At 37.2% G+C, this 25530-nt stretch overlaps 1 protein-coding gene across 1 annotated transcript; it reads right to left on the reverse strand.

Moving 5' to 3' along the window:
- Window positions 1-14035: 14035 nt before the first annotated feature.
- Window positions 14036-17617, reverse strand: LOC121172969 (glycerate dehydrogenase HPR, peroxisomal-like). The gene is made up of 7 exons (XM_041006201.1): window positions 17495-17617; window positions 15162-15236; window positions 14960-15067; window positions 14792-14869; window positions 14442-14486; window positions 14231-14345; window positions 14036-14043 (listed from the first exon to the last, which is right to left on the reverse strand). The coding sequence occupies exons 1-7, from the start codon at window positions 17615-17617 to the stop codon at window positions 14036-14038; spliced, it is 552 nt and encodes a 183-aa protein (XP_040862135.1).
- Between the last annotated feature and the right edge of the window lie 7913 nt (window positions 17618-25530).

Raw genomic sequence — 25530 nt, forward strand, 5'->3', positions numbered from 1 at the left:
TTAAGTGGGTGTAACATCAGTTACACCCACACTTGCACAATTTTCGCCTTCCCTTCTCTCTCTTTTTCCCAAATCTGCTCCCTTTTGCATCTTTGCCTTCTGTGTGCTGCATTCACTCCGAATCACCCAACTTTTTTAGTACAAATGGCTTCCAGAAAAAGAAAGAGTATTGGTTCAAGGCCCACAACTCAGTATGATACAAGGAGGTTCCACTCCTTTGAGGCTTGGACCTGGTACACAGATAATGTTCTAGGAAGACATATACTACCTGAGAGGAAGGTAGAAATATACCATACTGAGCTGGACGAGTTTAAGGCTAAATTGGAGAGGCATAACTTCCATAAACGCCTCACCAATTTAGTTGACAACAACATAGATCTAGCTTTGGTGAAGGAGTTTTATGCCACCCTTTACAGCTCCGAAGGGCCTTCATTAAAGCAAGTCAGGGTCAGAGGCCACTTGGTGAGGATTGATGCAGACAACCTCAACACCTTTCTGGAGACACCTGTGTTACTAGCTAAGGGTGAAACCTTACCCGCATATTCCAGATACTGCAGGTTACCCACTAATATTAGAGAAATTGAGGCTACCTTATGTATCCCAGGTCGGGGGTTTGTTTTGAATGCTGAAGGCCACCCTGGGAATATTCTCAGGAAAGATTTAACAACTCTTTCTTAGGTGTGGAGTGTTCTCTCATACTCCAACCTGGCTCCTACTTCCCACACCTCGAACTTGACAGCAGATCGAGCTAGGCTGATCTTTGGCTTAGTCTCTCAGATGGACATGAATGTGAGAGCTCTCATCTCTGGTCAGATTACATCTATGGCCCAGTCTAACTCTACTAGACTTGGGTTCCCTGCTCTTATCACCGCTTTATGTAAGTCCAGAGGGGTTGCTTCTGATAGCCTGGTCTTCGAACGCCTAAGCCCGGTCATTAACTTGGCATATATCTGGAAAAACTGTTGGAACCCTGATGATCTGACAGTTACTATCAGAGGGGCCAGGAGAGCGAGGACAAGGCTAGCTGAGGCCCCTTCCACATCTACAACTCCTCCTCTAGCACGTACCCTAGTAGCTCCTTCTACCCTAGCTTTTGCAGATTTTTAGCGTCTTGAAGCCATGCTTCAAAGCATCCATCAGGGGCTGATTATCTTATTACTGAGTTTATAGATGGTGGCACCTCCAGACTCTATTCCTTCAGTAGAGTAGTTTAATGAGTGGGTAGCCTGGCCCGGGACTCAGTTTTCTCTTCACAAGGAAGATGAAGGTCCCACAGCCCAGGTACCACAGCAGATGGAGGTTGAGTCATCCAAGACTACCATTCCAAAGCCCTTGGTCAGAAGGAAGAAGGCAGATGAAACACAAGAAGCTGCAGCCACTTCTGAGAAATCTCTTGAGGCCACTTCTGAGCCTTCAGAACCAGTGGCAGATACAACTTCACCTCAACAGGCAGCAGAATCTTCCACTCCTGAGGATCAGACTACACCAGTCCTTTCTCTGAACACCTCTCCTACAGCTATCCCTGTGCTTTACTTAACAGACGAGGAGGATGTTCAGACACAGGATACTCAGGACTAATCACAGGATTTTTAAATTCCTAATGATATTTTTTGTGCTTTTTGAATTATTATTATTATGGTCATGGTTTTAGTACAATAATTCCTTTTTGTTAGTTTTGTTCATGGGTAGTTTATTTGCTCATCTTGAAGCATTTTGAACAGATTAACTTAGTTTTAATGATATGGCAGTGAAACACTTTAATTATTTTGTGGAAATGGTTTTATGCTTTTATTTTAGATTGAATGCATGATTAGGATGGAGTTTGTGTTTTTTTCATGAGTTTGAACAAATATGTTTGTTGGACAAAGAAAGAACAAGATTGTGAACCTACAGTAGAATTGTTAGTCAGTAGACAGATTGATTGTGAAAGAAAAGCTTGAACCAAAACCGGTGAGAGTGTGACCTTACTCTGTGAGTGAACGACTAGCTGTGAGTAATAATCTTTGCATGAATCTCTGGATTTTAGAATGATATGTGTAAATGAGAACATGATGAAGGCCATGATTTGTGTATACACAAGCCTTTTGACCAAACAACTTACCTTGCAAGATAACTATATCCTTTGCTCCTTTTATAAGCTGAATGATTTTGTCATAAATTGAACCCTGAACTTAAATAATTATCTCTTGATACCTTGCTTAGATTCTAGGAGAGCATATGGTTCAAGGAAAAATTTACCCCAAATTTGGGGGAGTAAAGTCAGTTAAAATGCAAAGAAAAAGGTAAAACATCAGCACACACAACAAATAAGTTGTATGTTAAAAAAAATGAATAAATTGTGCTATTACAATAAGGTCAAAAGCAAAATAAGAGGAAAAGATAGTGAGAAAGCTACTTGTATGACACAAGATCATTTGGATAAGCCTAGGACTTATGCTCTCATAGAATCTAAACCTTTGAATCCTGGAAAAACCAATGAATTTTTGTAGCCAAGCCTCACTACAAGCCTGAGAAAGTCCTTCTGATTCTGTTTATACATTTCTGACTTTATGGCATGAGATGAAATTCAAAGATTGGACCTCTTGTTAGTTGTTATGAATGAATAGCTTAAACACTTGTGTTAGAGTGAAACAGTAGCCGTGAGACTATGGTTTAAGCTACTTTCCTTGATATCTATCTTATGATTAACTTCATCTAACTGTATAGCTCACATTTTATTCTTCACTTTGAATAACTGCATATTTTGCGAAAGACAAGTGATGAGTACATATTGCTTCATTTTTCTTATCATGCAATCAACAATTTTTGATGCATACACCTTTGTACATGATCACTGCATGTTATTAGCACTTGAGGACAAGTGAGCTATTCTCTATTGCTTGAGGACAAGCAAAACGGTAAATTTGGGGAGTTGTTAGTCGATGAATACGACTAGCTTTTGTGTATAAAACTTGTGTAAATTGTATCAAACTTCCCCAATCTATGGTTGTTTTGTAGTATTATAAATACTTTCTGTTAAGTATAGGTAATAGACACTTAATACTTCTATTTTGTGTATTTAATAATCGATTTCTCTCAATTTCAAGTGAATTAGGAGATTTGGAAAAGTGTTGTTTTTCACCTCCTCACTAAGCCAATCTGCTAGCTTAGCGAGCACCGCTAAGTGCAACACTTAGTGGCTAAGCATGAGGAAGGATCTGGAAGAAGATGATCTGTACAGGCTCACTGAGCGCACCACTTCATCTCATCAAGAGCACTGCTTCAGCCCATCCGCTGAGCGAGAAAAGAGCGCTAAGCAAAAATTCACTAATGTGCGCTAAGCGGATCATAATCTCGCTAAGCGCGTGAGCACAGACAAAGCCACCTATTTAAGCCTGAAATAAGATTTTGTGAAGGGATTTTGGGCTGGGATTCAGAGCTTTGCATGTCTAGAGATTCTAGAGAGAGAAAGGTCCAAGTTCCAGAGAGTTTTGAGAGACTTTGCTGTGTGAAGATCTGTAGAGACTAGAGCTTGAAGCAGGAGCCGTTTTGAGAGCTTGAGATGAGTTTGTGAATGATTGTGAGATCCTAGAGGTGAAGGAGATATCCTCACCACTTGTATTTTTGAAATCTTTCATCTTGTTCTTCTCTTTGTTGTAAAGAAGGCTTCCTAGTTATGGAAAGCTAAATCCTCTGTTGGATCTTCCCTGTAGGTACCTGATGTAAATATATTTCTATCTATTTAATGATGTTTTGTGTGTTCTCTGTGCTATCTGGTTTTCACTCCAGTATGCCTTTACCTTGATCACTTATATGCATGCTTTGTTAGGGTCATTCAACAATGGAAACTAGTTTGATTCTAAAGTCCTTGATAGTACAGGGCTAAGTTGTCGTACTATCACGAGGAATTGGGGTGCGATAATTTATTTGTGTATGTGTGTCTTAATGCGGTCCTGGTTTAGGCTAAACTATCATGAGGAATCGGGGTTTAGTATCTCAGGAGACACCATAGGAACACATGACCATTGTTAGATAGAGAATATCTTTTTAGCATCAGGCACCTATTAGGAAGGCCAACGCGTTTTCTACTTGTTTTCACACATCATTTCTCTTGCGTGATTTTCCATTTTGCATAGATAGTTTACACACCTGTTCATATTCACACTTATCTTTACACACCAAACACCTATTTGCTGAAATAGCTTACCATATAACACAAGTTCCCTGAGAGTTCGATACTTGGTTCTTACCGCTTTATACTACTTGTGCTATCCGGTGCACTTGCCGGAAGCGAACAACAATACCATTCATTACATATTCTGGAGACATAACCACTTAGAAAAACAAAAAGTTTAGCTATTTGGATAGAATAGAATGAAGCAAGATCAGTATAAACCCCATTCTCTTCTGGTTCTTTGAGAGTTTACCTTTTAAAAGTCCATTCATGATTGTTTGTCGGTAGCATCCATTGATTTTATTGTAATTACAGAAATAGATTGTAACAATGAGAAATATGCAGGTGCAAGTCATGAACTCAGTTGACTGGAGGCTGGTCAAGTGATTTTGGCAACTAATTCAAGTGAGTTATGTCATATTTGACACTGGTTTCAGCTCTACGTGAGCAATCATTTAGATGTCTTTACTGTTTTCATGCTTATAGAAATTTGAAATCAGAATATTGAACTAAGTATAATCTAATTTACATTGTAGAGTTGTTTTATTTATCAGCCCATGGCGGTAGATTTTAAGTTAGACATTCTTATACAGTTATGCTATTGTTTTCTAATTGTTTTTGTTTTCTAGAGGATTTCATTTGAGAACAATAAAAGAAATAAACATTTGTATTCTTAGAAGCCCAAAAAATAAAGTCGTGTGTTACTCTTAGGGGTGGGAATAGGCCAGGCCGGCCTATAGGGGCCTACAACCTGGCCTACATAAAGCTTGGCCTGGACTGGTCTATTTAATAAAAAAGGTTAGGCTTGAACATTTTTAAAAGCCTATTAAGTTAAATAAACCAGGCTTAGGCTTATTAAAAAGCCTTATAAGCCTGATAGGCTGACCTATATATATATATATACTTATATTATTTTTTTGGGTACCAATATATATGTGTCATTGCATTGAATAGAACATACGTTATAATTAATATTTTTTTGGAACTAGCCGACTTTGATTACACATTACTGCTCCATAACTTCCATGCCTATAATCAAGTAAGACTTTAATTCCAATTTAAGTGGTGTGAGTCATGTGCTAATTGCAGTTTCATTCTTTTTTTTTTTACTAGTTTTAAGAGATTCAGTTCATTCCCTTTATATTCCTCAGTATTTTTATTGGCTTATTTTCCTATTCCTTTTAACGTTTCCTTTTCCTATTAAGTTTCTCTCTGTCGAAGTAAAATAGAGAACACAACTAACAAAAAGTAGAGCAAACAAAAATCGTATCCTTTTCACTTCAAGCTTTGATAAAGGTAAAACTTCAAAACCTTGCCATTTTTTCTTTCATCCTCTTATTCCTTTAACAAGTTTCATTATAATTCTTGATTTAGGCATGTTCACGTTGGTTTTTTGTTACTTCGTGATATATGATTTCTATCAATACTCTTTTGCATGTCATTATAACTATTATATTTAGATAGCTTTTTCATTACAAAGGCAATGTAGTTTTGGGACATCAATATGCAAACCCTGATTTTCATAAGGTTACTCATAAGGTTACAATGAATCTTGCATAAGATTACAATGACTCATGCATAAGGTTACAATGACTCATGCATAAGATTACAATGACTCATGCCTTCAAATTCAAATAACCCTTTTATGATTCCCGGTGTTAGATACTCTAACGAAAAGATGAGGGAAATAATTGCAATTGCTATCATGGTTCATGAATATCCTTTTAGTGTTGTTGAGGATTCTATTTGGATGTGGGCCTTCCAATATGCAAACCTTGATTTTCATAAGGTTACTCATAAGGTTACAATGACTCATGCATAAGATTACAATGACTCATGCCTTCAAATTCAAATATCCCTTTTATGATTCCTGGTGTTAGATACTCTAACGAAAAGATGAGGGAAATAATTGCAACTGCTATCATGGTTCATGAATATCCTTTTAGTGTTGTTGAGGATTCTATTTAGATGTGGGCCTTCCAATATGCAAACCCTGATTTTCATAAGGTTACTCATAAGGTTACAATGACTCATGCATAAGATTACAATGACTCATGCATAAGGTTACAATGACTCATGCCTGGTGTTAGATACTCTAATGAAAAGATAAGGGAATTTCATAAGATTACAATGACTCATGCTATCATGGTTTATGATTCCAGGTATTTATGTTCCTAACACTAATTCCTTTAGTGCTTTGGACTGGTGGAGGAACAATAGCATGAAATATAAGATATTGTCTAAGATGGCTGTTGATATACTAGATATTCCAATTTCAACTGTGGCATCGGAGTCCACATTTAGTGTTAGAGGTAGAGTAATTGATGAATTTCGCTCTAAATTAAACGAAGAATCTGTTGAAGCTCTAATTTGTGGTGGAGATTGGTTTCATCAGAAATATAATGTGAAGAAAAAAATCAAAGGTTAATATTACTTATTATAATTTTTATAAGTAATAGTTAATAATTTTTTAGCAACTTGTTCATTTATTTATGTAGTGTTTTTCAGTCTAGTAACTAACATATATGTATTTTTCTTCTTATTTTGAAGGCAAAAAAAAGAAGAGATACAAATCACATTGAAGTTTTGATTATCTTGTCTAGTTAGAAAGCTTGCATGATGCATTGAAATTCTTATGGTGATTGTGTATGATCTGGAGAAGCTAATGATGAAATGGCGTTACTATTAATCTTATTGGTAGATATTTTATGTACCAATTCTGTTCAAATGGAAAGGAGATGTAGTTTTTTTGTTTGTAATAGTTAATATGTTGGTTTGATAGACTTGGATGATGCTACCTCAAGTATGAGGTTCTTTTTTGTTTTAGATTAGTTTATATCATCTGGTGATTTCAGTTTATATTATTAATATATTTGTAGGACTACCAACTATATTAACGTTAGATTAAAAATTAAGCCAAATTATATATTAAGGCCTTGTTTAGCCTATTATAGAAGGTGTGTTATTTATTTTCTGGTAAAAACAACTATCAAAGGAATATTAAAGGTTTATTGTGAAGAAGGCTTTTAAAAAGGCCAGGCCGAGCCAAGATAAAAGCCTTTGATAGGCTATAGGTCAGGCTCAGGCCTAAAAAATTCATCGTAGGCTAGGCTCAGGCCTTTTAAAGCCTGGCCTGGCCTGACCTATTCTCACCCCTAGTTACTGTATATCAAGGACACAAAAATCTTGCTATAATTGTGGATGCAACATTTGCTTCCCAAGACCTAGGAATGATTTTTTTATGAAGCACATAAGCATAACTCTTCAAACTCAAAACATCTAGAATCCAAGGAAAAGACAACTTTTCCACAGGGATCGGTATCTAGATGACACCACTCACAGTCCCCCCACATAGACTAATAAATGGATGAATCCAATAACAAAAAAAGCCTCCAAATTAATTGATAAGAGCCTTAATATACTACTTTGCAGATTGAGGCCCTAATATTATGAAGCACTTTCTTAAGATTGAGGCCCTAATATTATGCAACACCTTAATATACTACTTTATTAGGACTTTGTAATTGACTTCTTAGTTTTGTTAGTTAGCAGGTGTTTAGGTTGTTGGGCTCTTGTGCCAAATGGACATTTTAAGTTAGAAATATTAATATGATGCTCTAAACATTTTGTAAACATAGATTTCGATGAAATTTGAGATTAGCCTTTGGGGTAAGTGAGAGTTCTGTCTTAGTTCTTGGATTGGAACCTTTTTATTCTTATCTCTTCTATTATGATATTTCTTAACCCTTTTGATTCTATTTATTGAGTTTTTGATGCTGAAATTTGTGATTCATGACAATGAAGTTGTCGCAACATGCCCTTTTGTGGGCGTGCGAGACGAGGCTAACGGGTGCGCTTTCCAAAGGAGGAAAGATGCGCGGAGTCGCCACCAACGTTTATTTGTGGAAAACATCGGAAAAACCGAAGGAAACCGGTCAAAATGAAAATTCTAAGTTCGGGAGTTGTATTTACATTTGAGGAAGGTATTAACACCTCTCACGTTTGTCTCAAAGGGCAACAACCTATTTTTTAGAATTGTGAAATTGTGATATCTTACCTTTTATTTCTTTTTTATTTTTGAGGTCGAAAAAAGCGGGGCTCTTGCTCCTACGTACCCTCCATCGAAGAGGAAATCAGACCTACGTAGTTCTTTTTTAAGAGTGAATCGAGCGATTCTTTTTTACTTGAAAGGTGATCATCTTAAGGCATTGGACCTTAAAAATGATCCATTTACTTGGTAAGGAAAACTGAAATAATAAACTTTCAAATCCTTTTTTAGTGACTTTTTTGTGGATGAGCTTGACTAGGCGGGTTGATTTTAGCCTTAGTTTCACTTTAGTTATTAGTCAATTCAATTAAGAATGAGAAATCCCAAAGAGAAAACGTTCGATTGATTTTTTCGCTTCATTTACTAAAAGGTATTTTTCGATTTATATTATTATTTTACCTCTTTTTTTTTTATTTCCAACGTGGTTACGACACAACCGAACGGTCGGAATTCATTTTAACAGTTGAAGACCGAAGAAAACGAAGAACGAACGATGGATGTCGAGGAACTGTTGAAAATCTTCATGCAATTACCCACGGAAATGTTACGGAAGCGCCTCGGCTTGGATTTTCTTCACGGAAACAATTTTCCTCAGCAATTTTAAGAGAATACGAAGTGCCAAGAAGGCTGAACCCTTTCCTTCTTCATTCCTCCCCCTATTTATAGCAAAATAGGGGAGGAGCTTACCACCCAGCTCGCCCAGGCGAGCCAGGTTGCTTCCTCCAGAAGCAACCGCCTTCTGGAGGAAGAAACTGGAAGGCCCAAGTGGGCCTGATTGCTATTTACACCCCTTTTTTTACTAAATGCACCCCTTTTGTTTTTTTTATTCTTTTTCCGTAACGTTACGAAACTTTACGAATTTCGTAACGATACTTATTTTCTTTCTGTAAGGCTACAGAACCTTATGGATCATATATTTACTCTTTTTTAGCTTTCGAAGGAGTTACGGAAACTCACGGATTGTGTAACAATACTTCCTTTTGGTTTCCGCCACATTACGGAATTTCACGGATCGCGTAACCATGCTTTCTTTTGATTTCCGGCGCGTCTCGGGACTTCACATATTGTGCAACAAAGGGTGCTAAGTACTTCGAAGCGGTCAATCAAAGGTTGCATGCCATCAAGCAATAGTCCCCAGACGAAATTAGGGTATGACAGAAGTCAATGATTAAGTAGGTTTATATTAGAAGAAAATGGGATGGGCCACAACTCAGAGATCCCAAACTGGCCCAATATTTACAAGATTGCAAAGGAAATCACTCGCTTCATATAAGGATAAGTCTTTCCCTAAATATGAAGTCATTAGTTCTTAGCCTTTGTCTCTGCTACCGCTGATTTAATATATTTTCTCATAATTAACTGTAAAGTTATGGCTATGGAAGCTATTGCAAAAGAAAAATCTTAAAAGTATTTGTTATGACTTCTGACATATTTTCATATATGACTGATCATAAGTATATCCTTAGCTGCAATATCGGTGTGTCTTTTTCATCTTTAGCTACCTTTTTTTCACTAAGGATAGTCTTGTTGATTGTCAAATATGGGGTGCCAGCATGCTTGATATTGTTAATGGATTTGTTTGTCTTAATAATTTTCTTGTTGCCATATGTGATTGTTATGTTGCTTGTTTTTTGTGCTTCAAATCTCAACATTTTAATGCTCTAGATGTACTCCAAGTTTCCATCCATCTAACATGATGATTAGGTTGTAAAGTTTATTCCATAGTATATTTGTTGCACATTTGATCTGAATTTTGTCACCATATTCTTATCTGAGTAGTTAGAGAACAATTGTCACATCATAGTGGGTTGCCACTACAAGAAGTCAATCACGTCGTGGTCAGTATTTTGCAAAATCATAGCCACTACGGTGTACAAGGACAAATTCCCTTTATTGCCACCAATTTCTTAGTTTTTCAACTAATTTTTTTTATACATTTTTATGATTTCTCCTCTCTTTCTTTCATTAGAAGACCTTTTACAGGGTTTGAAATCTTTCGTCATTTGATGCAAACACTGAGTCAACCCCTGATCTAATGCTCATTGTCCTCTGGTGATTTGCTCACCGATGCATGTCCAGGTCTTTCTGTTCACACAGGTCTACTGAGTTGCTTTATTCTGACTTCTGATTGACATTTATCCTTGATTCTTTGTTCCTTTTCCTGTTTTTGTTTTGAGTTCTAACTACTCAATGCTCCACATTATTTTCACTTGTCTCTTTTTATTGTTAATTATGAATGTCTTTAAGTTTTGGAAAAAAATTATTTTATTATGATCATCCCACTAAAGTTAAATAAATTATTTATCTTGTACCTATAGTCTTCAATATAATAGTCATCCCACTAAAGTTATTTGGGGTTGGTAGCACTAACAGCTGCTTAGGATAATAAACCTTTAAAGCAGCTGGATTTATATTTCAGTATACTATTTCATAAAATGGTGTATTTCATAGTACTGTAAGTATGCTTCCTAGTTTCCCTATTTCTTTAAGCAAATCAATAGTGTACTTCGTTTGGGAGATGAAAATACCTTTCCTGCTTCTGGTCACTTCCATCCCAGGAAAGTGTTGTAGCTGCCCAAGGTCTTTAACTACGAATTCTGACTATACACACTATTATTGTTCCATCCTTCAAATCCTAGGAGTAGTTTCATATAAAGTTTTGTGGAAGCAATGCCTTCCAAGATTATTTTGATGATGCCAAAGAATCAAGAGTTAAGCAAGTTCCAAAGAATCAGAAGTCAAAAAGCTTCAAGAATCAAGTTTCAAGAATCAAGAGAAGACTCAATCAAGATAAGTTAAGTACTAAAAAAGTTTTTCAAAACATTGAGTAGCACAAGAATTTTTCACAAAATCTTTTACCAAAGAGTTTTAATCTTTGGCAATCGATTACCAAAAGGTAGTAATCGATTACCAGTAGCCAGCATTGTTTTCAAAACTGATTTACAAAGCTGTAATCGATTACCATAATCATGTAATCCATTACCAATATTTTAAAACATTAGATTTCAAATTTCAAGAGTCACAACTAGTGATAAAACATTTTCAAATCATTTTAAACTTGTGTAATCGATTACACAATACTTGTAATCGATTACTAGAGTTTCTAAACGTTTTGATTTTCAAAATTTAAACATGAAGAGTCACATCTGTTGATGTGTAATCGATTACACCTTGATGGTAACCGATTACCAGTGACTGATTTCGAAAAATAAATTTCCAAAAGTCACAATTCTTAAAGTGACTTGTTTCTGAAGATTTTTTCAAAAGTCACAACTTTTTAAGTGACTAGTTTTCAAAAGATTCACAATTTTTAAAAGGTGACTAGTTTTAAAGAAATTGCCAAGAGTCACAAACTTTAACTTAAGTCATCAAGTAATTATAAATATGTGACCATGGCATGAGTTTCAAAAAAAGTTTTATAACAAGTTTTTTACAGAACTTTCTGATTCATTTCTCTTCATCTTTCTAAGAGTTTTTGTTCAATACTTTCTCTTCCAAGAAAAGTTCTTTGTTCAAAAACTTGTGTTATTCTTTTTCTTCATTCACTTCTCCCTTTGCCAAAAGAATAGAAGGACTAACCGCCTGAATTCTTTTGTGTCTCCCTTCTCTCTTTCCAAGAGAATTCAAAGGACTAACCGCCTGAGAATTCTTTTGATTCTTCCCTTCCCCTTAAACAAAAGACTTCAAAGGACTAACCACCTGAGATATCTTTTGTTTCCCCTTACAAAGATTCAAAGGACTAACTGCCTGAGAATTCTTTGTCTTAACACATTGGAGGATACATCCTTTGTGGCACAAGTAGAGGGTACATCTACTTGGGTTGTTATACTGAGAACAAGAGACGATACATCTCTTGTGGATCAGTTCAAGTGGAGGGTACATCCACTTGATTGTTCAAAGAGAACAAGGGAGGGTACATCCCTTGTGGATCTTTGGCTTGTAAAGGATTTTACAAGGTTGAAAGAAATCTCAAGAACCGTTGGTTGCTTGGAGACTGGATGTAGGCACAGATTGTGGCCGAACTAGTATAAATCTTGTGTTTGTCTTCTTCTTCCCTACACTCTTTAATTTCCGTTGTGTACTTTTAATTGCCACTTTACTTTTGGTTAAGTTATTGTTCTTTACCTTCTTAACTTAGTAGTAAAAGCCTAATTGAATCTAGTAACATTAAGAAGGATAAATTTTAATTAGTCAAGGCACATTAATAATTAATTCAACCCCCCTTCTTAATTATTCCAAGGCCACTTGATCCAACAAGTTTTTCTTCTAACTTCCCGTTCAAGAAATCATTTTTTAAATCCACTTGGTATAGTCTCCAATACAAGTTTGCTACAGAAGAAATTGGGATCTAATTGGGTATACCATGGCAAACGTTTCCTCATAATCCATGCCATGAGTTTGGATATAGCCTTGGGCAACTAGTCTTGTAATTATCTATTTTTCCTTCTGCACTCATCTTTGTGCTAAAAATCCATTTGCATCCAAAAACCTGCTTTCCTTTTTGAAAGAGTAATTTCCCAAGTCTTATTTTCATTTAGTGCATCCATTTCCTTTAGAACAATAACTTTATAGTTCTGATCTTTCAGATCTTCATAAACTGAGTTAGGAATCTATATATGGTCCAGTTCTGTAACTAAAAATCTATAACTTGGAGATAGGTTAGAATATGAAAGATAACTGGATATAGGATGTTGTGTTCAACTCCTAACTCCTTAGAGCAATGAGCAGATCAAGATCATCAATTGTATATCATTACCACTTCTGTTACTTTTGGGGTTTTCTTGATATTTGGCTCCATATATGGAGATTGACTTAGCAAATGAACAGAAGATCTCCTGCTGAAAACTTCTGGAAAAAATTGAAATTTCCCTTGACTTGTTTGTTGTGTGAGAGATAATGGGCAGATCAAGATCATTAATTGTATCAATACCTTCTTTGTTACTTTTTATGACTTTCTCCCAATCTGGCTCTGTATATGGTGATTGAATAAACTAAATACAACATGAGATCTAATGTTGAAAACTTTGGGAAAAAATGAAATTCTCCTTGGATTTTTTTTTTAATTCTCCCCCTTGACTTGTTTTTGTGTAGGTTCATGTTCTGATTGGGTAGAATTTTCTGGATCTTTGAGTTCTTCTCTTTGCATTGAGGTAGATATAGGAATATAGGAAGAGACATGGGAGGATGAGCTTTGATTATGCTCTCCCCCTGGTAGATTGATTGTCACCACTTATACTATACTAGATTCCAAGTGCTTATTGCTTAAATTGGAAAACTTAAACTTTACGATGTATTAGTGAAGCATACACAACAAATGGATAAGAAAACTTCCAAATTCCTATATGCCATCTCATTTCCCTTCACATGAATCACTTCTCTTATTCTCTTCCACCACTTCACCTTGTAGCCATGAAGTTAAGGATAATTCCATTGATTGAGAATTAGATTTTATGTCCTAATTTGGATGTAAATATGTCTAATTCCATTCATAAGAAGTATCTTGATTAATGAAGTTAAGGATACCTCACACAATAAAGAAACATTTATATATAGGTAACTTCTTGAGCTTTGATATATAATTTGGTTGTCCAATAAAAATAGCCCAGACAAACAGTTTGTGACATACTTTCAATTTCCACCGATATATCTACTATGTAATCTTTATTCTCCTTCTGCAGTCTGCTAGGATTGTTCTTGACAAGTGAGTAGTAAAATTTTATTCCCAAGAAATGAATTGAGCCCGACCAGATTTGATTCCTTTTGAGTGAAGGATGGAAGCATTGAGCCAACTTTCTTTTTCATTATATCAGGGTAATCTCCAAATATAAAGTAATTCATAAACCTGCAATATGTTGGATAATTTATAAAGATCTTTGTTTCAATGCACAATATCTTGGATTTGAATTCAATTAGAAAAAAGGAAAAATGAATTAAACTTTTTAACTTCTCCAAAAACTAATTTTAACTAGTAAGATTTTATTTTTCTTCTGTAAGTTTTATATTATCTCAAGTGTATAAAATGTTATTACCTAGGGCTTTTGCATTAACAATGCTTGGGCATGTAGCTGGTGGTCGAGCATTCTCTTTGAGGAATGCTTCCACCCTATTGGCATCAAACCAAACTGGGTACCCTTTGATCTTCCCCTGCACATTTTATAATTAAGGACTATAATCAGTTTTATGACACACTTAGAATTTACAGTGACCACAAAAATAAGTCAAACATGGAGAGACATATACTAACACGTTTAGAGCTGCTAGTGTAGCCATTCCCTCATGAGTCCACTGAAAGTACATTTACATGAAATAATTGAAAGTTAGTCAAGCATAAAAGACTATATTAATACTGAAAATCCTTTAGCATAATACTATAGGGTCTTGCTAACTAGTGCCCAAAGGATACAGATTAAGAAATTAAAAAGAGAGATTTAATATGTAAATCATAGGGAAGCACAAAAAAGCATGGAAAATGCAATTGTGTCTCCCAATAAAAAACTTTTTACTATCAATTTCTTAACCAGTGCCCTAAGGACACTAGTTACTGGTTGGAATTTGCCTATATTATAGGGGTTAGGATTTATAATAATTACGTTGGAGGCAGATGCAATGTGGGGTACCACAATGGCATTCTTCAACTCTGTAAGCCTGGATTTCATGTAGGGCTCTTCCTAATAAATATTTCAATTTCACACAGACTTAAAAAGTGGTTGTTGTAATATTGAATCCAATTATTAAGTGACAAAAGAAGGGTCAGTTACCTCAAACACATCAAGGCCTACTCGAAACATCGGGTTCTGTTTTAAATGCTCCACAAGTGCAGCTTCATCAATAACAGGTCCTCTGCTGCAGTTTATAAGAATTGCTTCCTGTAATAGGGACAACATCATTACAGAAAAGAATTTGCATCACTTTATTTTTGTAAATAATTGAGAGCAAAAGCATGTTCCAATAAACTCCTACCTTCTTCATCTTAGCTAGTCTTTCCTTGTTGACTAGATGATAAGTGGTTTTATCCAAGACAGGATGAAGATTAATCTATAGAAGCACACATGACAAACCATATTATTTGGAATAATAAAATGTAACATGTTTTAGCTAGTACATTAAATTTTCAGAATCAAATTCTTACTATATCTTTGAGAATGTGTTTGAATCTCTGAGAATGTGTTTTTTGGTTGTAGGTACTACCTTGACAGAAAAACTTTTGAAGTAAATTCTTGTCCCACCTACTTAGGACTTCAATCTAGACTGCTGTGTTTGGTTTGCCACTACTCTAATCTCAGTTGTAGCTGTTGTTATTGACCGTATTTTTGAGGTATGTATTTGTTTTACTCACATCAATGATAATTACATGGTTTTTTTTTTATATATGATGTGATGTATTATATAATGAATTATGAGCATTGTGAGTGAAACTTAGTTTCCTGTTTGAGATTCTATACAACGATTAATACGGAAAGTTTGCATTAATTGATGTATTGAATTTTATTATTCAGTCCTCATGTAATTTATTAGGTACACTAATAATAAATGGACTTGCATAGGGAAGGTGATTTTCCAACTTAGATTCTACAATTGCATTCTTTATCATCACTTCATCACCAATTAAAGCAAACATAATTATAACTTATATGTATATCATCAGTTCATCACCAATTTGTATCTATATCCTTACGCAAGTTTCTATTTTTTTTAATAAGTTCAGGTCACTATCATCAAATCAGTTAAATGGAAGCATTCCAGATGCCTTATCGTTGTTAACTCAATTGTCAAACTTGTGAGTTTATAGCATTGCCTCATCTTTATACTAAGTTGTTATATTTTTCGATAATCTATTTCTTCATTTTGAATGAGAATATGTTGCCACCATTGTATATTTAAGGGTGCCAATGCTTAAATCAATCATGCAATTGGAGCGGTTGGTGTTGTGAGCCAAGAATGCAAGGCAGTGGTAGCTCAATATGAAAAAACCATATTGGATAAGCTGATAAATGAGGTATTTATTATTAATTTTCATATCTTTTCCATAATGAGAATGAAGAATCATTATTAATCAACCCAATATGTCTTCATCTTAGGTTACCTACTTACCTTGGGTCTGTATATCAAATATATGATTGCATTATAAACTTAAGGACATTTGATTTCTAGCGTAATATATAGTCTTTTTTCGTTTTTTCAGGTTCTCTCCATGTTTGCCGTTAGGGATAATATCTTGGAGGCTGTCAAAGTTTTAATTGGTACTCTCAATTTTTGTTTAAAATAATTATTTAATTAGGAGCTACTTTTTAATATTTTTTTTAATATGTTGTTGTTTCTATGAACATGTGTCAGGAATTTTCAATCTTATTTTTATTTAATCTATCATTTCAATCCTTATTTTTAAATAAATTTTAATATTCTTTCAGAAAAAATATCAATAACTAAAAATAATCTTTATTTCAAGGACGGTGCTTACGTAGGTACCATCTTTGAAAGCTTACTTTCTAAGACGGTGCTTATGTAAGCACCGTCCTTGAAAGTTTCTAAGACGATGTGTTCTTACCCGTCCTTGAAAGTGTTAACTTTCAACGACGTTAATTTCTACGACAATCGATAATCGTCTTTGTATGTTGTTTAGAACCGTCGTAGAAAATTATTTTCTTAGTAGTGATGAATCCCCTGTTGGATACCTCTAGTAAGCACAAATTTTTTTGTTCTAGCCTTATTGATGATTACTTGCAAAGTAAAAAAACCCATAGAAGTTCAAATAATATTCAGGAAATGTTTTTGAAATCCAATCTCAAGGTATGCAACACAAATTCGCAACACAAATTCACATCTTAGTCTGGTGTAGGTTTTTTCCAAGTCAACTTTGTCAGTTACCCTTCTTACCCTTCAACATTCTTGTATTAATAAATATTTCTTGAGTCACCACTACGTGGTCGTCAGTACTATGTCTACCTGATATAATATGCTACATTAATTGATTTGTAGTAACAATAAAGTCCTTATGGTTTTAATCTGCAAGCAATAATCTTTGTTACTCCCTTATAAACAACATTACATGCATTGGCTTATGGGACGAAATTGTTTTAGGTCTTTTGGTTTTTCACTTTCAGAATAAGCATCACCAATTGCATATCATTAACAAACTTTACTTTCTTTGGGTTAATAAAAAATCTTCCTTTCCACTTCCCAAATAGAGCTTCTAACAATATCCGATTGGTAGAATATACATTGCGTGTATATATACAATCCGAACTTGGTGCTTTGATGCTATCCATGTCGAAAATCTCATCTTTTATTTGTACATCATTAGGAATGACTTGAATAACTTCATCCTTAAAGTAAGAAATCCCACCTAAAGGGGCTAATTCATCAAAATCTTTGATCATCTCAGAATCTGTTACCATGGTACCATCGTGAAGGTTCATAGCCGAATTAATGTTTTTTTAATGACAATAGACAAATGGAAAAGCCGATCCAATTCTGGAGGGCTCACTATTTCCAAAATAACTTCTCATGGTCCAAAATCTGCTAGCTTCAATTTCCCCCATAGTATTTGCTTAAACACCTACTATTTAAAATGTTATAATTAATTAAATTATTATCTAATTGTTGAGCATGGATTAATTATTTTTCGTACTGACAAATTATCTTTAAATTAAATAGTAGAATGTGCTCATAGTTTTTTCTAAACAATTTTGAGTAAAAGAGGAGAGAACCATAATCAATAAATTTGAAAAAAAACTTTGTTATTAATGATTAATTTAAGGTTAATTTTTTTCATCCACATAAAATTAGAAATGTACTTTTTTGTCCTTATAATTTTTTTAATATATTTTTTATTTTTGTAAAATTAAAATACATAATTTTTTTGGCACGAGACAAGGTTAAGTTAGGTTGTAGTTAAATCTATGATTATAATTTTTTGCATCAGTTAAGTATATAATTGATCTAAATGTAATTATACATATAGGTTCATATATCTTAATCTTGCTTTAGACAAAAACAGTAACACATTTAAGTTTTATTAAAATGAAAAATGTACTAAATTTTTACAAGCTTGAAAAACACACATTTTCAATTTTATGAATAAAAAAATATATTTAAGCTTTAGTTTAATATCCAAAATTACGATTCTAGTGTCGACAAATTATCCATAACGTTTTAATTTTTAAAATTACAAAAAAAAAGAACTCAAATAATAGACGTCTAATGAATTAAAAAAATATATAATTTCATAAAATAATTTTATGTATAATTACATAACATAAAATAGTAAAATAGTAAAATAGTAAAATAGATGAAACTCAACTTCTTATAATGCTTTTTATTTCCAGCAATGAAGCTAATAATTATTCGAAAGATACATTGCTTGTTTTGCAGCTTTACTTATGCTTAATAATAAATAGACGACGTACCTCTTAGCAAGTTATCTAGGTGTACTTCTTGAAATATCATCCCATGAATATTGTTGCAGTTGCATTTAATCTTGGTTAAGAATAACTACCTTAATATTCCATGGTTGTATGACATTATGAATATTATTTTTCCTCTTCTTATCCCCTCTCTCTTTGGGTTTATTTGTCATATACTAGCAGTTAAGGCTAGAACTGATTCTGGACCTAGCTTAAGCTCAACTTTATAAGAAATCAAGTTCATTTCTTTGGCTCAAGCTCAACTCACGAACTCACTTTATGCTGGCAAGCTACTCAAGCTTTATGGATCAATGTCGATTATTGAATATTTTAAATTTGATTAATTACTCAAATTTTAATTTAGTAAAATTCATGTTTTCAAATAATTTAGTCCATATTGTATTTCTTGGCCCGCATAAGTTTGGATAACTTATACTTTACTCAATTGGTCAATGTTAATAGTTACTAAGATATAACTATTGAATGTCATTTTGTTTACTATAGTCATTGTGCATATCTAAATCTATTGAGGTCCTATTCTTACCAAAATCCAGAATCATGGCACGTCAAGGTGGACGTGGTTGAGTGGAGTCCGAACTTGACACGTCGGCTTAGAGAAGTGTCTTTGATAGGAGGGGGGAGCTGCAAAACAAATGACTCCAACGCTCAAGTAAGAATACATGTAAGGAGAGTAAAGCAAGTATATGTTGTAATGGAACTCGTATGAGCGAAAGAGAGAGAGAGAGAGACACATGTTTGTTGTTGTGTGCTGAGTGTGTGAGCAAGTCGTGTAAAATGGTTCAATGAAACCTGTATTTATATTAGTTGAGAGAGTGTGCTGGTTCTTATTTGTAGGGGTTGTTGTAGCCCTATAGATAATTCACGACTTATAGATAACAGTCGAGAGCTTAAAGATAATGTTAGAGATAAACATTTAAATTATAAATAAAGGTAGAAGATAATCATACCTTGTAGATAATGTGGTGTGATGGATAATTTAATACCTGCCAAATAGACAAATATTCAAATACATTTGAATATTAGTTAGGTCAGAGATAACCTGTTTGTTGGGGAGCCCGACTGCTAAGGGCCAGGCATCTGCGCTCCTGTAACAGGACTAACGTGAAGGGTTGACATGTGTCTATAAGTGCCAAATAGGATGCCATGTAGATTTTGTGGGTCCTGGACAGTACATAAGCTCCCAAGCTGTGAGCCGATTTTCAAGTGAAAGAGGTTGTCCCATGTTAAGTGAGCTTGTCCTGTGTTGAGGAAGTTTGTCTGATGTCTGGGGTAGTAATGTTGACAAGTAAAGGGTGACGAGTTTGTCAAGCCCTCCAGTATAGACGCTTGTTGTCCAGTGTCAGGCGTGGTAGCCTTGATGAATGTGACAGTTGCAGGTCATTGTTGCTTGTCAAGCCCCCGAGCCTGAACATGCATTGTCTGGGGTGCTTCTGTTAAGTTTTCCGTGATGGACGTATCTTTGGCGTGTTAGGTAAGGTAAGTCGCCAGATAGGACAACTCTGCCCTTTTTCTAATTATTTTAGAGTGCATTGAAGATAATAGGTAACAGTTATTTGCTATAATAGGTGCGTGCAACACACGCGCAGTACTCTTGCATACGTGTCTCACATGGAGTGGGCATGTATTGGAGTAATGGTCGTGGTTGAGTGGGGGAGCATTATGGTGCGAAATTTTAGGGCACCTCTTTAGCTCTTGCCAGTTATTGAAAAGTCCATCACCCCTATAAATGGAGTGGACGTTTGATTTCGGGTCATTGTTCATTGTTTTCTTGCTTCCTTGCTCGTTCTTTTGCTTTCTGGCTTCTGGTTTCCCTTTCTTCTTCCTCCAACTTGCAAAGGTACTTCTGTTTACCGTAATGTCTTCTTTTTTGTTTGATTCCGCCATTAAACTGGGTGGTAGTGATTCTGAGGGTTCGATTGAGAAACCCATCATGGATTGAGAGCTCATCTTGATAAGCGGTTCCTCGTCTGAGGATACTCATCGAGGTGCCTCTAATAGTGAGTCATCCTCCCCAGAGAGGGTAAGGACCCACGCCAAACTAGTGGGGGTATTTCTCGCCCTCACGAAAGGGCACGACCTTCTGATGCTTTCAGGGGTGCAAGAAAATTTGGCAGCAGCGAAGAGGTGAGGTCGTCTCCCCGCATACGACCTAGCATGAGTGTTGGGTTGCCATTGTCCACCCCGGTCATTGCTAGCTATGAGTGGATAAGGGACGACTTGTTGAAATATAAGTCCTGTTTGACCTTGGCGATGAGTGTTGTTGCGCTTCAGTGCCAAGTGAAGTTGGCGAACCCTTAGGACTCCTATAAGCTGGTTGTTTAGGCTTGTGGGAGTGACGACTTCTCATTTTTTAGGGCGGCGCCTGGTTGTCCGCCCTTCTTTTGCATGTACAAATGCTTGTTTAAGGTCTTGGGTGTCATTTTACCCTTGATTGATTTTCAATGTGCTTTTCTTGAGCACTTGAATGTGGCCTTTTCCCAGCTCCACCCAAACAGTTGGGCAATGGTGAAGGCATTTGAAGTTTTGTGTTCTTTCTTCAACATCTGGCCTAGTGTGCTAGTCTTCTTATTATTCTTTCAAATGAAGTTGTTTGGCAAGATTGGATGGGTCTCCTTCAACAATGTGTCTAAGAAGTTATTCGAGTTTGACTCAAACATCTTTCGCCATTTCAAGGACCACTTCTTTAAGGTTCTGGCTACTGATGTTCAACAACGACAGGGAGCCCCGCTTCTTGTTTTACTGGCAGTATGATCCCACCAAGTTCAAGTCATATGACAAGGATCTCTTGATCCTCATGTAGAGGGTTGACAAAGAAATTTTGGAACAGCTGCCAGCCTCGCTGGACACGTGGGCCATCTTGTCTCTTCTTTTTGTAAGCGATCCTCTCAATGGCTTGGATCGTAAGTGTCTAACCTTGTCCTCGTTTGTTGTCTGAGGTTGGTGTCGGCCAACATCTAACAAGTGTTTGTGTTATTGCCTTGGTTGTTTTATAAGTATTATGGGTGACTTCGCTTGGAGGCCACTCGTGAAGTAGGTCAGACCTGTATATGGAACTGTGCCACCATCTGTTGCTGCTCCATCTGCTGGAGAAGGGGGCTAACCTGCTAGAGAGATTGGCTCTGCTACTATTGCTGATGAGGTCACCCCTAGCGCTCCTTTCTCTGTCGGGTCGCAAGAAGTTGAAGGCCCCTATGAGCCTTCGTGCCCTAAGGCAGGTTGTAGGGATAGGGCCCATTGAGGGTCGCCTTATGACTGTGCAAGATTTGCCTCTAGCTCCACTAACCATCGAGGCTCATACTACTCTTTCTCCTTCACCCCTTCCCACTGCTATTGTTTAGGAGGCTACTCATGTTGTTGTTGAAGCTGTTGTGCCAGCCACCCTGGCTTACTCTATTATGGTGCCATCGTCCACTGTTACGGCCCCTTTATTAAGTGACGATGTGGCGACCATTGGTGCTCCCTCTTTCTTCGTTGGCTCCAGTGGTCTTCCCTGTTGCTATTTTTGTGGCTATGGCATCGCCTTCTTTGTTCTCGTGTCCTTGCGTCTCCCTTATCATCTGTGCGCCTCCAGTGATGCTGACTCATTGTGGGGTGCAAATTATAATCGGAGTAAAAGACCCCAACTGACTTTGTGTTAGCCCTCAACAAAAATCTCATTAGGTTGGCTAGGGTGTAGAATGCTACTGACTCTACTAAGGTGTTTCTCCAAAGGAGTTTGGTGATTCTAGAGGAGAATGCACTGTGGCACTAAGAGGCGGTGCAAAAGATGGCATCCTTAAAGGCAGAGGTTTCCAAGTGGAGGGCTAATGCTTAGACTCTCTGGTGAGTGGAGCGCCCTAAGGTGACCAATGCTCAGACTTTAGTAATGTGAGGCTTCACTAAGGGTGGTCTTTGGGTTTGTCGAGCCTTGGACTAGGGACATGTATGTCCTAAGTTTTGTCCAGCCTTCGGAGCTGTGTCGAGTCCTACCAAGGACTGGCCTTGGATTTTTTAGACCTATAAGGATCAGCAAGTGCGAAGCTTTTGACGAGTCTTGTATGTAGCATAAGTGTTGTGCTCTTGCATATGTGCCTTTTACAAAATGATAGGTACTGGAGACGAGGTGGTGTGAATCAGTGGGACTTACCAATAGTAGACCTTAGGTTTTGTGGCCCCTGTAGAAGATTGACCAAGGAATTCTCCAACTTGGGTTTTGAGCACCATGCTCTTACGTATGTGCCACTCGCCATGAGTGGCACACACTGGAGAAGTGGTGATATGCTTCTACGTATATGTCACTCACCTTGGGTGACACATACTGGAGTCATGATGGTAATACACTCTTGCATGTATGTCACTTGTTGTGGGTGTCATACCATAGAGACTTAGCAGAATGCTCGTGCGCATATGCCGGGGGTAGCACGTACTAGAGGCTTAGTAATATGCTCTTGCATATATGTCACTCGTCGTGGGTGACCTATACTGAAGGCATAAGGTTATGCTCTTCCATGTGTATCACTCACCGTGGGTGACACGTACTGGAGGCTTGTTAGGGTGCTCATGCGCACATGCCACTTGTCGTGGGTGACATGTACTAGAGTCATCGTGATGATATGCTCTTACGTGTGTGTCACTAACCGTGGGTGACACACACTGGAGTTGTGATAGTAATATGCTCTTGCATGTATTCCACTTGCAGTGGGTGGCATACACTAGAGGCTTAGTGGGGTGCTCGTGCGCACATGTCGCTCACCGTGGGTGACATGTACTGGAGTTGAAACTTTGTATTGTATCTTTTGGCTGCTCAAAGTTTTGCAACTTCTTCTCTAATATTTGCCATTTCTCGGACCTCTTTGGTGGCTTCAAGTTCCACCCTCATATTTTCTTCATTTTGCTGTTGCTAGAAATGTAGTGTCCTTGCTGATGGTTCCCCGACTTCCATGGGGATCATGATGTCTATGTCATATGTAAGTCGGTAATTAGTTTCATTGGTTGTTGTCTGGGGTGTACAGTGGTACATGAAGCTGAGGAACTTGCCGCCGCCTACCCTGAAAGTATATTTTTTAGGGTTGAGGCACATGTCGTATGTGCGTAGTCTGCCACATGTTGGAATATGCTTTGAGACTTGACAACCATGCCATCCACATATACCTCGACTTTTCATCCAACTTGTTGTTTGAAGACTTGGTCCATTAGTCGTTCGTATGTTGTGCCTACGTTTTTTAGGCCGAATGGCATGACCTTGTAGCAAAAGTTGACATCTTCAGTGATAAATGCCATTTACTCCTTGTCTGGAGGATGCATTCTAATCTGATTGTATCCGAAGTAGGCGTCTAAGAAGCTTAACACCTGGAACCCAAATGCTCCATCAACCAACCTGTCGATGCTGGGGAAAGGGTACACATCTTTGGGGCATGCTCTGTTCAAATCAGTGTAATCAATGCACATTCGCCATCTATCGTTGTTCTTTTTTACCACGACAACATTGGCGAATCAGGTGGAAAACGTAACCTCTCTGATGAAGTTTGCATGGAAGAGCATGTCCACTTCTTCTTTGACGGCTTCACGCCACTCTTCTCCCATCTTTCTTTTCTTTTGCGATATAGGTTTGGTATGAGGGCAGATAGTTTGTGGCAGATTATGTCGGGATGGATCCCCAACATGTCAAATGGCTGCCAGGCAAATAAATCCACATTTCGGCATAGCACGTCGGTGATGCACCAATGTTCACGACTAGAGAGGTCCTTACTAAGCTACTTGCACTACCCTGGTTTAGGTCCGAATTCAAGTTGGGCAATCTCTTCCATGGGTTTCGGGCCTCTTTCGGAGGTGTCGTCTCGTGGATCTATGTCAAATTCTTTGTCCAGGCTGGATTGGTAGACGGTCAGGGCTTGATTTTGAGACCCTTCGTCCACTGGCATGACTTGAGCTCCTTCAGCTGCTATGGGATGAGGCATGACAGGCTTCCGGATGGGAAGATACGGTGCTACTTTCAGGCTTTCTGCATAACACTATCGCACTTGCTTTTGGTTAGCCTTGACAGTTACGATCTCCCCTGTCATTGTAGGAAATTTCATTGTCAGATAGGGCGTGGTGACTATGGCTCCAAACTCGTTGAGTGTCTTCTTGTCGATTGAGGAAAAATATGATGTGTTTGCGTCAACCAATAAATGTCTGATGGTGAAGCTCTTGGAGAGCTTGCCTTGACTGAAGGTGATCATCAAGTCCACGTACCCTCTAGTCTCGAATCTTTCGTCTACAAAGCCGAGGAGTGGACCGGGGTGAGGGTGGACAATGTCGAGTGAGATCTTAAGTCTCTGGAAGGTTATCTAGTACAAGATGTCAGCAGATTTGCCCTGGTCGATGAGGACCTTAGACGCCATGAAGTTCGCTATGATAATGGAGACAACCATGGGGTTGTCTTGGTTGATGCCCTTGAAGTCCTTGTTTGTAAAGTTGATAGAAGGGAGACTTCGCTGTAAGGGTGAGCCGACAAAGTTAATGTCAATGTCCCGAATGGTGTGTAGATGCCGTTTTCAGGACTAGTTGGACTGTCCTCCATAGGAAAATCTGCCAGCGATGGTGTTGATTACACCTCTGATGTGTTGGGCGGGTTCCTGCCCTGGAGTAGGTTATCGCTCACATCGTTGTTGTTGGTGTCTTTGCCTGCTTCGGTCTTCTGCTCTTCTTATGTCTACTTCTTGGTTCCTGTTTTGCTCCTCTAGATGTCCTCCAGGTCTTGCTTTTGCTTGGTGGTGAATGGTATCTTAATAAATTTGGCTAAGTACACAGTCGTATAAGTTCTTCTATCTTGTCTTTTAAGGCCCAGGAGTCTTCAGTGTGGTGACCAATATTATGGTGATATTTGTAGTATTTGGTTGCGTCTGACCCTGGCCTGGGAGGTTTCATCTGGGGTAGCCGGATAG

Source organism: Glycine max, chromosome 10, assembly GCF_000004515.6.
Source record: "Glycine max cultivar Williams 82 chromosome 10, Glycine_max_v4.0, whole genome shotgun sequence".
Lineage (NCBI taxonomy): Eukaryota > Viridiplantae > Streptophyta > Magnoliopsida > Fabales > Fabaceae > Glycine > Glycine max.